At 32.3% G+C, this 14,698-nt stretch overlaps 4 protein-coding genes and 1 long non-coding RNA gene across 7 annotated transcripts in view; 2 read left to right on the plus strand and 3 right to left on the minus strand.

The window, feature by feature from the left end:
- Positions 1 to 14,698, minus strand: part of Ctr9 (RNA polymerase-associated protein Ctr9) — a 331,471-nt gene that overhangs the window by 315,329 nt on the left and 1,444 nt on the right. The window lies entirely within an intron of this gene.
- On the plus strand, positions 958 to 2,125 carry LOC149482750 (uncharacterized). Its single transcript, XM_089703506.1, has 3 exons — positions 958 to 1,049; positions 1,120 to 1,677; positions 2,005 to 2,125. Exons 1-3 carry the CDS (start codon positions 958 to 960, stop codon positions 2,123 to 2,125), a joined length of 771 nt encoding a protein of 256 aa, XP_089559632.1.
- Positions 2,183 to 9,060, minus strand: RhoGAP54D (Rho GTPase activating protein at 54D). 3 transcript variants are annotated; one of them, XR_016316624.1, is made up of 11 exons: positions 8,732 to 9,060; positions 8,466 to 8,653; positions 8,100 to 8,309; positions 7,517 to 7,725; positions 6,884 to 7,074; positions 6,207 to 6,379; positions 5,739 to 5,884; positions 4,869 to 5,462; positions 4,116 to 4,315; positions 3,413 to 3,548; positions 3,135 to 3,264 (listed from the first exon to the last, which is right to left on the minus strand). XR_016316624.1 is itself a non-coding variant. In XM_089703505.1 (11 exons), the coding sequence occupies exons 1-10, from the start codon at positions 8,842 to 8,844 to the stop codon at positions 3,464 to 3,466; spliced, it is 2,109 nt and encodes a 702-aa protein (XP_089559631.1). In that variant the 5' UTR covers positions 8,845 to 9,060; the 3' UTR covers positions 3,135 to 3,264; positions 3,424 to 3,463. The 3 variants fall into 3 exon arrangements, 2 of the variants coding, with proteins under 2 accessions (XP_089559630.1, XP_089559631.1); XM_089703505.1 differs by having other exon boundaries at positions 3,424 to 3,548; XM_089703504.1 differs by lacking the exon at positions 3,413 to 3,548 and having other exon boundaries at positions 2,183 to 3,264.
- On the plus strand, positions 9,160 to 10,114 carry LOC149482752 (uncharacterized). The gene is made up of 2 exons (XR_016316625.1): positions 9,160 to 9,490; positions 9,923 to 10,114. It is a non-coding gene; the product is annotated as an uncharacterized LOC149482752 (long non-coding RNA).
- Positions 12,117 to 12,892, minus strand: LSm1 (U6 snRNA-associated Sm-like protein LSm1). Its single transcript, XM_089703356.1, has 3 exons — positions 12,709 to 12,892; positions 12,451 to 12,635; positions 12,117 to 12,355 (listed from the first exon to the last, which is right to left on the minus strand). The coding sequence occupies exons 1-3, from the start codon at positions 12,764 to 12,766 to the stop codon at positions 12,182 to 12,184; spliced, it is 417 nt and encodes a 138-aa protein (XP_089559482.1). The 5' UTR covers positions 12,767 to 12,892; the 3' UTR covers positions 12,117 to 12,181.

Consider the following 14,698-nt stretch of genomic DNA (forward strand, 5'->3'; position numbering starts at 1 on the left):
GTAATATGAATAGCACTCGACAGCTTGTCCCTGGTGTTAAATTAATTAACTCTTCATTTTTTTGCTATTGACAGAAGAATAATAAGTGGAAATAATATCTATTCTTTCCATTATTTACTTGTGATAATTGAGTGCCTTTCGTCACAGATTAGGTCAAGATCAAGTGGTAACATACCTATCTATGTCAATATATATCTTACCTAATAGAATTAAGACACTACAACCAAATCGATGGCCTACGTTAATTTAACTGTAATGAAGATATCCGTTCTGAACATGGAAAAATAAATGCTGCAGACGTGTCTCATTCTCAGGGTTTTATTTTCAAAAGTAAATAATAATAATTCATTTGTTTTCATTTCATTCAGACCCGGTACCTAGTCAGTTCCGCATCCAAGATAAGATAACACAAGTCGTTTTTAACTTTGTTTACTCTATACTCCAATGAACTAAAGAACGAAAACATTGATTTCATTTTAATTGTGTAAATATTGTCCATTTTCTTATCCTTCAGAGTTATAAACCTTGAAATAGCCAACTTTTCCGCCCACAGGCTTTTTATTTTATCTTGATATTTTGCCAATCGTCATGTTTTTATTCGTACCTACCACAGTACCTACTAACTTATTGAGTAGATAAGTACACATATCATTTACTTTATGAAATTTAAATTTTTTCCATGTGTTGATTGGAAGGTTGTCCTTGTTACTTATTTTCTTATCTAATACGAAACTTAATTATTTCCCTCTCTTTAATTTCTTACACGTGCTCAAGGAGCCAAATTTTTAATCTCGAAACTCTTTAGCTCTCTTTTTTTTCTGCGTGTTTTGACAGAATAAAAAAGCAATAATTGTCATCAAAATGTTTAGATAATTTTACCAAAATACTGTGTACTCTTCAAAAATGTAGGTTCAATGTGACCAGCAATAAACATAAGAGAAATGTGGTTGAATCCTAATGGTTGGTAAACTTGGAAAGACAAGGAGCAAAGATTGCTCCTGTCGTATTGGACGGATATGTTCAGCTTGCATGCATAAAACTGTTGTAAGGTAATTGTGTCCTTTTACTGAATCCGAACTTGTAACTAATTACTAATTTATTATAATTGTCATTTTGCAGGCCTCAAATTTCAGTAGAAAAACCGAGAAACCTTCCAGTGCCTATAACCATTTCGTATTACAACCCATCTGATCCTAATAATCCAAAACAAAGAGAAACAGTTGTTAATTTTCTACCGAAACCGATGAGATGGGGATCGAGCAGGAAAGTCTATGAACCGCCTCCGTCAAAGAGATTAACTCCAATTTGTAGATGGTACCGACGTCGTCGCGCTCTTAATAAATTAGCGAAAGAACACAAAAAAGAATTAGCAGCTATAGAGAAAAGGAAACAAAAGGAATTTGAAGAAGAACGTTTGAATGATTTCATACGTTGGGACCAACTTAAGAGTAAAAAGACGCAGTATATACCACCTCCAAAGCCTATCAAGTCTTTGCAGTATATTCCACCACCAACGCCTATCGTTCCTGTTAGAAAATTTTCCTTGCCCAAGCCGAGAGAGAGAGTATTTTACATCAAAGAAACTCCTAAAGAACCTGTAAAGAAGTACAAAGCGCCAAAAAATGTTAAGCCTATGAAAAAATGCAAAGCATCAAAGGCTGTTACGGTCAGAAAATAGTGAGTATGATATTATTTTATTGTCAAACACTAAATTGTTATATAGTAACTTTGCTAAGGTATTTTATAGTAGTATTGTATTACCTTGTAAAAATACCTAGAAAAATACGTCAAAAGATAAACCAAACCCTCACTGATAATATTATTATTGTTCTTTGATAAAGATTCAAAATAATGCTTTTTAAATGATACTTTAGAAATGTAATAAAAATTAAATTGCATTCCATATAATTCTCTGGTATTTAACTATATTTTTATAAATAGCTTTGTGCCAATTTCAGAAAGTATTAACAGTAAATATTTAAATGATTGCTTTTCTGTTTCCAGCAACCACAGACAATCGATAACGAACAAATTCGTCAATTGCTGCTACAGAATCTGTTGTCAATTTTACTGCTACCTTACTTGTATTATATTTATAATATTCTCAGTTATTTGCCTTGTATAGAGTTTATTGCAAGACTTAAAAAATATATTTCAATGTTGTTTAAATAAAACAAAGGTGTGATATAATATTCGTAAATTGTATTTATTTTACAATATTATAATTATAATGAACACATTATTTACAAAACGTAAACAGTATCATTTAACATAGAAATTATAAAAATAACATATTATTTGAAGTTTAGGCACATGGATTTAAACATGACATAGGACGAAATTGTTCACGTTAACAATTGAGGTAAATATTATATAATTGGACATTAAATATGTACTAGAATCCTCTTGGTTAAAGAGTAAAGAAGGAAGATAATTCACATATGGATGATGTAAGTATGAAGTTACTTTAAAAATTCGGTCAAGAAAGGAATTTAAGATCTTACAGAATAACGTACATTAACATGTAAGTGAGTAGTTATTAGTACAAAACTAAAATAAATCGCAACGGTAATGAAATAAAACTTAAATAACGGCATCGCACATGTCATTTTTTTCTTCTTTACATGATTAATCGCATGCTATCTCGCTCGCACTTATCACATATTATGGCCGCCATTTAATATTTTCTTTATCTTCACCTAACAGATTTCAATAAATATTTTACTCAATATTTTTTTCTACAAGTCTGTCTCACGCAATTCGAAATGTTGATTCAAGTTCTCCTTTTCAATTATAGCTTTTTTACTTTCAGTACTGGCATCTATAATATCTCCGCACCTCTTTCTATTTGGACTTAACTCTATAACATTCAAATTCTTCAACGGCGATCTCAATCCTTGCGAAATATTTGAATCGACTGCCAAATTACTAATCGATGACGTCAGATCCGATGGTATATTCCCATCGAGGCAATACATCAATGAGTCAGTCAGTACTTCGTCATCCGATTTATTTAAAATCGATAAATCGATTGGATTCGCTGTTAAAACGGATCTACTTAATAAGTAGTCTTTAAAAGGTTGAGATAATGTCTGTTCAATATTCTTTTCGTCGCATAACGTAGTATTTAATTCGATGCGATTCCGTTTCTCTTGAGTATTATAAACATATTTCGATGCATCACATAATAGCTGACTAGTGTCTGAAGGCAGGGACTTCGTATCAAACTGTTTTTTGGGTAGAGATGTACTTGCTGAAATTGATCTGAAAATGAAAATTTTTATTTTCTTACCATAAAAAGATTCAACATAATCTTTTTTTTTATTCGTAACTTATTTACATCCTTATTTCTACCCTATCCCCATTTGTTTTTGTTTCGACAACCATGAGAGTATGAAATTTACATAAATACCTGCTAAATACCTGATTCACTGCTTTCCCCTTTATATTATTTTATATTATTTCAAGGACTTGAAATGACTATCTTATGTGGATATTTAAATTCGTCGTTTCTAACCATCAGGTGACCTGTTTGTTCATTTGCTGCCCTATTTTATAAAAAATTACTGATTTATTATAACTTTTCTCTTAAAAGTGTTTCATTGATTAATTTTTATCTGTTTAATTTAATTAATGTTGTTCATAAAGGTATATATCAATGCAAATCTATACTGAATCTATACTGAAACATCATGTTATTCTTAAAACATAAATGGTATAATTATTATAATATAATTAAGCCGTACCCGAAGTGACCCATAACAATTAAATGTTCATGATAATGAAAATGGTTATGCGCAATTTGATGACGACTCATTATTTATGTAATTGCACATAAATGTGGACAAATTATATTGTGTATATATGACAGTTAAAGCTTTTTATTTCACAGTTTATACTTTACAAGCTGATAGCCGCGGCTTCGCCCGCATGACCAAAAGAAATTAAAAAGTAGCATACCACTCTAGCTTCCTAAATATCTCGAGACACAAAAATCATACCATAAAATCACTCCGTTGCAACGTGAAAGAGACAAATACATTTTCGCATTTATAATAATATTAAAAACATAATACAATAATTAACTTTTGAGTAGGAAGGATAAGGATTATTACCTGTCGCATGAATATGAAGACCTCGTCATATCGTCGTCGGATGAGACAAAATCACTATCATTCTTTGGAGATAGGGATTGATAAATATCCGACTTGTCTGAATCCTTTGTTTCCAGTACACTTTGGGTTTCTGGTAAACTATCTCGCTGCTCCGATGTTATTATTAACGGTTTCCGAGATCGCGGCGTCATTATTGATTCCTGAGGTATAAACAAAATACAAATTGTAATATTTTAATCTCTAAAGATTGTTGAGATTGATTTAACTTGAATTATGGGTCATAATCATAAATATTTATTAGGTACTAGCGGTCTGCCCCGGCTTCGCCCGTGGTACATGTTTACGTTTTCTCTACATAAGAACCATCCTCGTACTTCAAGGAATATAATAAAAAAAGAATTATCGAAATCGGTTCAGCCGTTCTCGAGTTATGCGCTTACCAACACATTTTGCGATTCATTTTTATATATAAGATGTGAATGTGCGCGTATCTGTTCTGTTCTGCATACATAACAGCGTATCTTAACACACATTCAATTTTAATCAAAGAAGTTCTTAAACAAAAACGTTCTTCAAGAACAAAGAAAAACAAATAGACATTTTCATGCTAATAATGGTCTAATTAAATAAGATGACTTGATTGAAATTTGAACTTTTGGAAGATTTTTTAATGAATCAATGAATGAATGTTATGTAATGGAATGAAAACACGATTAATAAACACAACATGCACAAGTCATGCAAAGCACAAACCTGCATAGCTTTCGACAGCTTTTGCGTCGACTTCGTTATGGGCGACATCGAGGCTCTCCTAAAGTTGATAGTATACGGCGTCGCACAATCCTCGTCTAGAACAACCTCAGGCATTCCAGGAGTACTCGTCAAATAATTCATTTTGAACTCTAAATCTACGTCATAAACGTTACTTTTCTTTGGCGTGTCATCTGGTGTGCATAAATCTGTGTCCGACGCGGTATCCTGATCCTCAAAGCACGAAACGCAAGACGTCGGCGTGCTACGTATATTCATGCGTTTTTGATACTTTTTATTTTGCTGCGACACTACTTTCGATCTGAACAGTCTTGATCCTCGTTTTTTGGTATTTTTTGGCGTTTCGTCGTTTGAGTCTAGCGCGCTTAGATTAGGCTCAGAAACAAATTTAGGACTCATTTTCCTGGATTTGTTTAGCGCACCCTCGGATAGCGTGCTTTCATTGCTGGCGTCGGAATCGTAATCATCGTCCAATGATTCTGAACTTGCCATTTTATGGGCCAAGTTCTTGAGTACTATGTTTTTGTGCGAAACATCTTTACCGTCATCAGAGAACTTAAATTTGCCTTTAGACTTCTGGAAATAAGCATGCGTTTAGCACGGGTTTGAAAATTAGGAAGGTAAAATAGTAAACAAACAGAATGGAGACAAGACAAACACAAAAATGAATAAATGATTTCGTTAGTTATATTAATATTGATTTAGAACAGATATAGACATGTCTGAATTATTTTTAATGAGTCCAACTCGCACTTGGCTAGTTTTATTGAATATCATACATGTCTAAATCTGTTACATGTCAGTTATAACAAATAAGCGTCGTATTATGCAAGCAACTAGCAAAAAACATACCTCTTCAACTGTATGTATAGCAGAAGTAGATCCTTTCTTTGGTGTTTTGTTAAGTAGCCCTTTGTTGAAAATGTGCCTTTTAATTGAATCTCCGAAACTTCTAGAACCAGCCACTTTGCCTGTCCTTTGTATTTGTATGGGTGTGCCTGAAACATTAGATTTATTTCCATTATAAAACATGAAAATAGCCACATACAAATCTAGTACAATTTTTTTACATAGGTATACAAACTATTGAAACAATGCAACTAATAAATAAATAATAATTTATTCAGTTGTGTCTTTACTGTAGGATGTGAACTTATTTATTTTATACATTATATTTCAGTGTTTCTATATGGAATATACAATTGTAATATAAATATAATAAAAACACATATTATAATTATACTTTATAAATTATATAATCTAAAAGAAAATACTTTAGCAAGGATTTCAAGAAAAAATTCAACAAAAATACAATCATACCATAACCGTTTTGTCTGTTAAAATGTTTAACGAGTCGTCGTTTATGATGCGAGTCGGGCAAGGCTTGTATGTGCGCATACAATTGTGCTAAGGCAGTATCTGTGGGATTTGTTTCGTTTTCAACGCGTGTTCTATTACGGTCTACGAATGTGTATACTGTGTTCGCTGCTGTCCTGAAAATTGTAAAATTGTATGATTTAATAAAGAAATTGATTTAGTTTGATAAAAGTATAGCTTAAAAGTCACTTAGAATGGACTGCAAAAAAATCGTAAAATAATTGTGTTTAAGATTTTTTTTTATTGTTTTAAAGCAAGGTTACAATGGGCGAATAAAATATAACAATCGTTTTTATTTAGAACAATGCGCTATACATATATAGGCTACTACATCCAAATACAAGATTTTTGAGTACACCTAATTGAATCACTCCACCTATCTTCTTCTTCTTCTTCTTATTCTTATATATAAAAATGAATCGCAAAATGTGTTGGTAAGCGCATAACTCGAGAACGGCTGAACCGATTTCGATAATTCTTTTTTTATTATATTCCTTGAAGTACGAGGATGGTTCTTACGTAGAGAAAACGTAAATATGTACCACGGGCGAAGCCAGGGCGGACCGCTAGTTCTGAATAAAAATGACAAACAATAACACTTTCACACACTATATTCTTACCTATCTGTAATACTCTCATCCAAGTCCACATCAGGTGACATGATCCGTTTCCGTTCCCGCAACGCGAAATACGCAGATGCGTCGGTCGCGAGTTGCGCGGGCGCATCGAACAGACGACACGAATGACGTATCATGAAGCTTATAACTGGTGATAGAGCTATTGAATCTGCGTGAAAGTTTTCGGGCGATAGCTGAAATGGATATATAACATTTTCAATCTACTCGAAAAAGGAAGGTCCACAATTCGATTTTTTAACACCTTTTACCTTGTTTTTTACCTTACAAGTCAAACATACTTGTCTGTGATCAGGCACTAGTAATAAAATATTGTACACCTACATACAAAATAAATGTGTTAATGAAGAAACAGGGGCAATGAAATCATACCAATGCAATTTGCAAAACACCTATAATACAAGTGATGTTAGTGATACTGGATAGTGGATTCCAGTTTCTACTAAACATCAGGTGATTTTTCCTTGCACAGACATAACAGAAATACCTGTATGACATTCGCCTAAAATTGCCTTTGGATTTTTTGAAAATAAGAGAAGAATATTTTAAATAAACCAACCACTGTAATGTAATGTAACTGTAATCTTTGTGTTTTCACAAATTTTTATAGCATATTACCTTTCTTGGACACAAAAGATGTGGTGTAAACATGGTAGCAAGAGTGTCTGGTGACATTCTATTGCTTGCTTCATTATCAGCCACAAGCCGCAGCAGACTTAACAGCCTTTCAAGGAAACTCCTGTGTGATGGCGTCAATAGTAAGAGTAGTAACTGTAATGCAGTTAGTAGTTTTGTTTCTGATGACTCAGCATTAGGCGGGTATTGAGCTGAAAACAATAATAATATTCATTTAAGGTTTTGATAAACATAATTGCTAGAATTAAATTGAAGTAATAAAATATTTAAACTATTTTACAATCTTCAGTCTTATGTTATGCTGGTGATTAGTTTGCAGCTAGTTTCACTTAAATTTTCGTTAAAAATAAATTCCATAAATAAATCAGTATTCAATGTATACCCTTACCCACTTATATTAAATTTAAAGCTTAAAAGTTTTTATTTTCAAATGAATAATTTATGAATTAAATTGCTTGACACTATTTTTAAGTGATCACCACCTGTATGTTTAATTCATTAGATATCTTTTTACAAATTATTTACATAAGACATCTTTGATTTATATCATGATTCTTTAACAAACCTGCTAAAGTACAATAAGTTTGATAATACTGGTCCATCAGTAACGGTTGTGGCAGCTCAGCAAGAAAGCCCTTTAACACAGATGCACAGTCATGAACCGAGAATTTGCTTTCATCCAGACCAAGGTTTGATCCCATGTGTAGTAACTGTCTCAATTCTTGTTGACGACTCAGTGAACCAGTTCGCCGGAATATTCCTTCTTGTGTTACATCTATAACAAGAAAAATACATAAACATAATATGTTCATACTTATGACTAAGTATTTATAAAAAGTTCTTAAGTTTCAACAACTCAGTTCCCAAGCAATATATCAAATATAATCTTACTAAAACTACTTTATTTTGAATTGTATGATTATATACTCACTGTCAGATTTTGATAAAAAATCTATAAGCTCATTTAGTCTAGCTATCCCTTCTTCGGTAATAGAGTTTGCTTCTGCATTATTTTTGGTAGTATTAGTATTACTTTGACTAGTATTTGTGGCAGCATTCTTTGACTTCTTATGGAAATTCCATCGAAATTGTTTTGGCTTATCTGTCGAGCAATCGACGCTACAAAGAGAGAATTATTTAATTTCACTTTATCTATTCATTTCTAGAAAAAATATGTAAATTTTGTAAGATACATACTCGTCTGTGTTGATATCAACAACGAATGATAAATGCATGCGCACTAATGTAAAAAACTGTTCCAGATTCTCCTGGCGTAGTCGTTCTATGAGTTTTATCTCTGATGTACTCATCCTAAATGATATTATGCACAAAAAACTAAATAATATTAAAAAAAAGTCTGAAGTAAAAATAACTTTTTATATCACATGTTATTTCACTTTATTTAGACCATATTACTTTTTATAAGTTAGATCAACACTTTATAATCATTTTCAAAGCAGTACATGAATACGTTTTAATTAAATTATGATAGAAAATAGAAACTATAGAAATCATCCAAGTGGAGAGCCTGCCACTAATACCCACAGATTAAGTATTAGTTTGCTAATACCTAATCTGTGGAGCCTGCATTGTTTTCAAATGTCAATTGCAACCTCAGAGGAATAAACCTATAGAGTTCTTATATTGAGGCAGAACAAAATACATATTTTCTAATCTACTTACTCTTAGTCAATAACAGCATAAGTCAGATTGAGATAGCGATAGAGTATCTGCACTGTCTTCAAACGTAGCGCGCCGGCAGTCAGTTTGTTTTCCAACCAGCTGGTGGGCTCAGTGCGTCAAGTGTTTTTAACGAAATATTTAGAAAATATAAAGTGTATAGTGTTTCTTTTTATTTGTCAGTGTGCTAAAATGACTATTGTATGTTTAGCTACCGGCTATTACTAGTCGAATGGGAGTTTTGGATGAAAACAATGAAAAAATATCTTTCCATCGGTAAGTGATTTTCAGCAAATTGATAAATATTTATGTTCTAACCCTATTTGAAGGTTTTATCAAGCGCTTTTTTATAAGTTTATGTTGTAACTGTAACATTTACCCACTTTATGGGGTTGTGGAATACAAAAGAATTATATAATTTTTAAAAAATGTCACAATATTATCACGTTTGGCATTTTGTTTACCACCGTAGTGTTGTAACACATCTAGCGTATATTATCGATTTATGACAAAAAATCTATTTCATATTAACGTTGATTTATTTATTTTGTTTCTTATATCAGATTTATATGTAGTTGTTGTTGCAAATAATAGATGTAAATTTTCTACAGCAGGAAAATAAAAAATACCACGTGGTTGTTTTATTTGACTTATCTGTTTAGTTTGTTGTTTCTCTTTTAGATTATTAATAAATTCATTTTGTTTTAGATTTCCAGAGCTAAATAAAAAATGGGTATAAAACATGAGACGTGTAGATTGGACGCCGTCGAAATTTGCTAGATTGTGTTCACTGCATTTCGAGCCTGCGTGTTATCAAGATGGATACTCTAGAAGAATTGTGCAATCTTACGCTTACGTTTTTTTTTTGTTCCTTTAGATAATAAATACATTTGTGTGTGAGTGAATTTTTATTTGGAATTTTTTTTACACATTTACTTTAAATGTGTAACTATGTGAAAATTAAACGGTTGATTAAATGACAGTTCTCATAGATGAGAAACTACTATTGAAATACATACTTAATATACATGCATTTTCAAAGAAAAACCCGCATAGTTCCCATTCCTGTGGGATTTACGGGATCAAAAGTAATTTTTCCAAATTTCATTGTAATCGGTTTAGTAGTATTCGCGTGAAAGAGTAACAAACATCCATCCTCACAAACTTTCGCTTTATTAGTAGGATGTAAGGAAAATGTTTTCTTTAAGACTGTCCTTTTATGAACTTGTTAAAATTCATGCTGACTGTGCCTTTCTCCTCACTCCTTTAACTTTATCATCATTTCCATCTTTATTTTAAATTAGTTACATTTCAAGTTTTAAAATTTATTTTAAAATATACTAGCTTTCCGCCCGCGTTTTTAAAGAAAATCCCGCACAGTTCCCGTTCACGTGGGATTTCCGGTATAAAACCTATCCTATGTGTGTATGTACAAAATTTCATTGTAATCGGTTCAGCAGTGAAAGAGAAAGTTATCCGTTCTCGCATAATTTCGCATTTATTATATTCGTAGGATTAAACAAATAATGTATTCAACTGAAATTAATGATTAATTTTGTTTTTTTTTTATTATTTATTATTTCACGAAACCGTAAATGCAAAATGCATTCACGATTTTATCGATTGAAGCACATCCCATCACTATCACCTTCTATCTATCTAAATACGTACCTATAGTAAAAATGGTGCCATGACTATATTGAAACGTAGCTTGTAGTCTATAGCTATCTCATTCTTTCATACGACGTTTTCTTTAGATAGAGAGAAACAAATATATGTAAATTGTATACGCTCGATACAAGTACTCTATAGGTTTATTGCTCTGAGATTGCAACGGTCGTCGGCGGACGGTGGTAGGAAATCAGTGTTGCCATTGACAAGTGGGATTCTATGAGTGAAATAAAAATATTTTCCATAATTTATTCGCAGGTGGAACTATTATTAATAAGTATTTTATTGTATTGTTTTTATAAAAATGAAACACCAGGAAAGGAAAACTGTGTAATTAAATTAAAATTTTATAACCCAGGTTCTTAGGCTGCATTTTCACAATCGTCGGAAAAGCGAGGGGATCTACTACAGTGATTGACGAACACCCGAACACACATATTTATTCGTCTAAGCAGAAAGCTACATTATTCCTGAGTGATTAACATTAGTGAGATATTATAATAAAGGATACGCTACTAATGTTAAAAAAAACTGAATGTTTGTATCGTCATATACACATTACACAGGTCGTTTAAAATCGTCAACATAATATTATGATACCTAATATTTTATTTATTTGTTAGACGTCAGTGAGTAAATACCTAGCTACAACATGTTTTACTGTATGCGATTATTATTCTTTAGTAGGTACTCAATGTCCAAAGCCAAATGAGTAATGTTATAAAAGTACCAAATTATAGATGTGATGCTATCGATACTGTAACTTAATATATATTGTTCTATTACCTTTCTAGTATTATAGATGTAGATCATAAATTAAAGAAAAAATAACTCAAAATGAAATTCATTAAAATACATGCAAAGCAAGTAGCAACCAGGAAACATGTTTAGTTATAAAAAACGTTGTAATTGTCTTGTTTGATATGTGGTGGAAATTTTAACATCCTTAGAATCTATACTAATATTGTAAAGCTGAGAAGTTTGTTTGTTTGTTTGAACACGCTTATCTCAAGAACTACTAGTCAGATTTGAAAAATTCTTTCGGTGTGAGATAGCCCATTCATTGAGGAAGGCATTGGGATAGGCTCATGCCAACCAACAGGAGCGAAGCTAGGCGGGTGAAACCGCGGAGCGCAGCAAGTGGAAAATATATGTTATTTAGAGGCAATTTCAACATGAACATCAAAACCAGCCTTAAAATAAATTTGGGTATAAAAGAAACAAGACTTACTAACTTATTCAAAATCAATTTATATATAATATACTTAATTAATTTATATAAATACAAATTTAGAATTAGATCATGTCATCATGTCCCAAGTCTGCTAGTAAGTTGAGTCCTCGTTCTTTCAATGCCTTAGATAGGAGCTTTTGCTGTTCAATTTTTGCATCTTGTTCTCTCCGTTGAGCATCCAGAATATCATCAACAGATACTTCTGTGAGTGGTAAATTGTCTTCCTTATCTTTATCCTATAATAAAGATATTTAAAATATAATACATTATACATGTATCATTAATGATTATTTAACTTTATTTACAAAGTATTTAATAAAAGTTTACTAACAATTTCTCCTAAAAGCACCACATTTTCACCTCTCACAATAAAGATTCCTCTAGGTATGTCACCATACTCCTTGCCGACATGAATTCGCTCAATAGTTTTATGCAGCACTAAATTAGCGAATTGATCCACACAGCGCAAGTATCCAATTAATGTCCTTCCATCTCGCAGCAACACCATTAGTTTCTCTTAATAAACATGTTATTTTCATTAATAAAAGTTTGTAAATATAAAAACAAATAAGTGTAAAATAAAACATACTGTCCAATTCATCAAGCAAATGAGCAGTACCGGCCAAGGGGTTTAAGTTATTAGCCATTCTATGTTATTAATAATATACCGTTGAAATTGTATTATAATTAATAATAAAATTATTTTCTTAAATTCTCAAAATGTGTTGATTTCGTTTGTTAGCCGATCCAAACGTCAAATTTCAATAAGAATCGTCAAATGTCAATTCTTTGGCTCCTAGCTGTCATTTGTCAATATCATCAAAACCACATCAAAACTCATGTAAAAGTACAAACCAGTGCAAACTTAGCACCCCATCCATAGAATTTTGGGTCAAAAATGACCTCAATCGATAGGTCTCCGTTAGGTCCTATAAGGTCCCACAATTTTTTCGTTAGGTCCCCTTTAGTTTTTTTTTAAATATTTTTTTTTTAATTTTAGGTATAAAAAAGTTACACTTTAGCACCCCATCCATAGCAAAATTGGCAAATTTTATCAAAATCGTATTCTTTACCGTTAGGTCCGTATGGGCTCATCATTGAAATTGTTGAATTATTTATTTTATTAAAATTATAAAATAATAAAAACCTGCGCATGCGCCTTAGAGCATTAAGGCATGCGCACATCATACATAAACAGCGCGAAATTTAAAATGGTATCGTTTCATTTATTAAATAAATCTTTTGTTCTGAGAGTGCTTATTTATTAAAAACCTACTTTTCAACCTAGAATTAAAATAACCTGGTATTAGTGTCAATCTATGGTGTCAATATATTTTTACGTAGTAACTAATACATAATCTGTGATATATTTTTTGTAGCGGCCACAGGGCCACACTACGGTCGAGGTATAGATTCGGAAAGAATAACATGCAACAAATCATTAATTTGATTCGGGATGACCTTCGCGTGGACACTCGAGGGGGCGGTATTCCAGTGGAACTGCAAGTGATGGCAGTTATTCGATATTGGGGCCGGCATGAGGTAGATGTGACTTGTGCTCTAGTTTTGGATATATACAATAGAAAAGCCTGTATAACGATCTATTACATTACAGATCCAAGAAGATTGTGCTGACATTCACAGAATGAGTCAACAGACACTTTCCCGTTTGTCCCGAAATGTTGCTATTGCGTTAGCTTCTAAAAGTTCGCGTTATATTAATATGCCGTCGAACTCAACCGAGGAAGCCAAAGCAATTAGGAAATTTGAGGCCATAATATGCGGGATGAAGCGTATCATTGGTGCAATAGATTGCACTCATATTAAGATACGCAAAGTGAGTGGAGAGGCTGGACAGTACTATGTTAATAGGAAGGGACATTACTCCATTAACACTCAAGTATGAACATTGTACAATAACATTTTAGTTTGATCATAGTGTATTTAAAGTAATAAATTTTCATTGTTATGTGTGCTATTATGTGTTTCTAATTTATAATAATATTGATGACAATAATTACAGGTAGTATGTGACTCTGACCTTAAAATCTGCGATATTGTGTGTCACTGGAGAGGAAGTACACATGATTCCCGCATATATAGAGAAAGCTCAATAAAGCGGAGGTTTGAGGAGAATGAATTTCATGGGAAGCTGATTGGAGATAGCGGGTATCCTTGTACTTCGCATCTTCTAACACCAATATTAAGACCAAGGACACAGGCAGAAGAAAGGTACAACCTGAGTCACATACGAACGAGGAATACTGTAGAGCGTTGCTTTGGGGTGTGGAAGCAAAGATTCTGCATACTCAACGAAACAATGCGAGGGTCTCTGCAAGTGATCAAGACCACTATTGTTGCTTGTGCAGTTTTGCACAATTTAGCAATACTCTTTAATGAGTCTATTTTAAATCAAGGTATTTGTGCAAACTAATATGTAAACAAAGTATATTTAATAATGCCAATACATAAAAAATAAGCATATTTTAATTCTTTATTTTGTATTTTTCTAGATCCTTCAGGCCTTGAAAATCAATTATTAATCGATCCAACTATCCCTGATAATATAGAAGATGAAG

The sequence above is a fragment of the Colias philodice genome, chromosome 14 (assembly GCF_061535455.1).
Source record: "Colias philodice isolate Cphi_HAF_F1 chromosome 14, ilColPhil1 Martin Lab GWU primary, whole genome shotgun sequence".
Lineage (NCBI taxonomy): Eukaryota > Metazoa > Arthropoda > Insecta > Lepidoptera > Pieridae > Colias > Colias philodice.

Excerpts from the sequence above, each read along its gene's own strand:
- LOC149482750 (XM_089703506.1), top strand. The coding sequence starts at position 958 with ATGGTTGGTAAACTTGGAAAGACAAGGAGCAAAGATTGCTCCTGTCGT. Across the intron at positions 1,050-1,119 it reads ATGCATAAAACTGTTGTAAG|GCCTCAAATTTCAGTAGAAA; the intron begins GTAATTGTGTCC and ends GTCATTTTGCAG. Across the intron at positions 1,678-2,004 it reads GCTGTTACGGTCAGAAAATA|CAACCACAGACAATCGATAA; the intron begins GTGAGTATGATA and ends TTCTGTTTCCAG.
- RhoGAP54D (XM_089703504.1), bottom strand. The coding sequence starts at position 8,844 with ATGAGTACATCAGAGATAAAACTCATAGAACGACTACGCCAGGAGAAT. Across the intron at positions 7,075-7,516 it reads ATCTTTTGTGTCCAAGAAAG|CTATCGCCCGAAAACTTTCA; the intron begins GTAATATGCTAT and ends TATCCATTTCAG. Across the intron at positions 6,380-6,883 it reads GATGAGAGTATTACAGATAG|GACAGCAGCGAACACAGTAT; the intron begins GTAAGAATATAG and ends TACAATTTTCAG.
- LSm1 (XM_089703356.1), bottom strand. The coding sequence starts at position 12,766 with ATGGCTAATAACTTAAACCCCTTGGCCGGTACTGCTCATTTGCTTGAT. Across the intron at positions 12,636-12,708 it reads TTTGCTTGATGAATTGGACA|AGAAACTAATGGTGTTGCTG; the intron begins GTATGTTTTATT and ends ATGTTTATTAAG. Across the intron at positions 12,356-12,450 it reads TGGTGCTTTTAGGAGAAATT|GATAAAGATAAGGAAGACAA; the intron begins GTTAGTAAACTT and ends TCTTTATTATAG.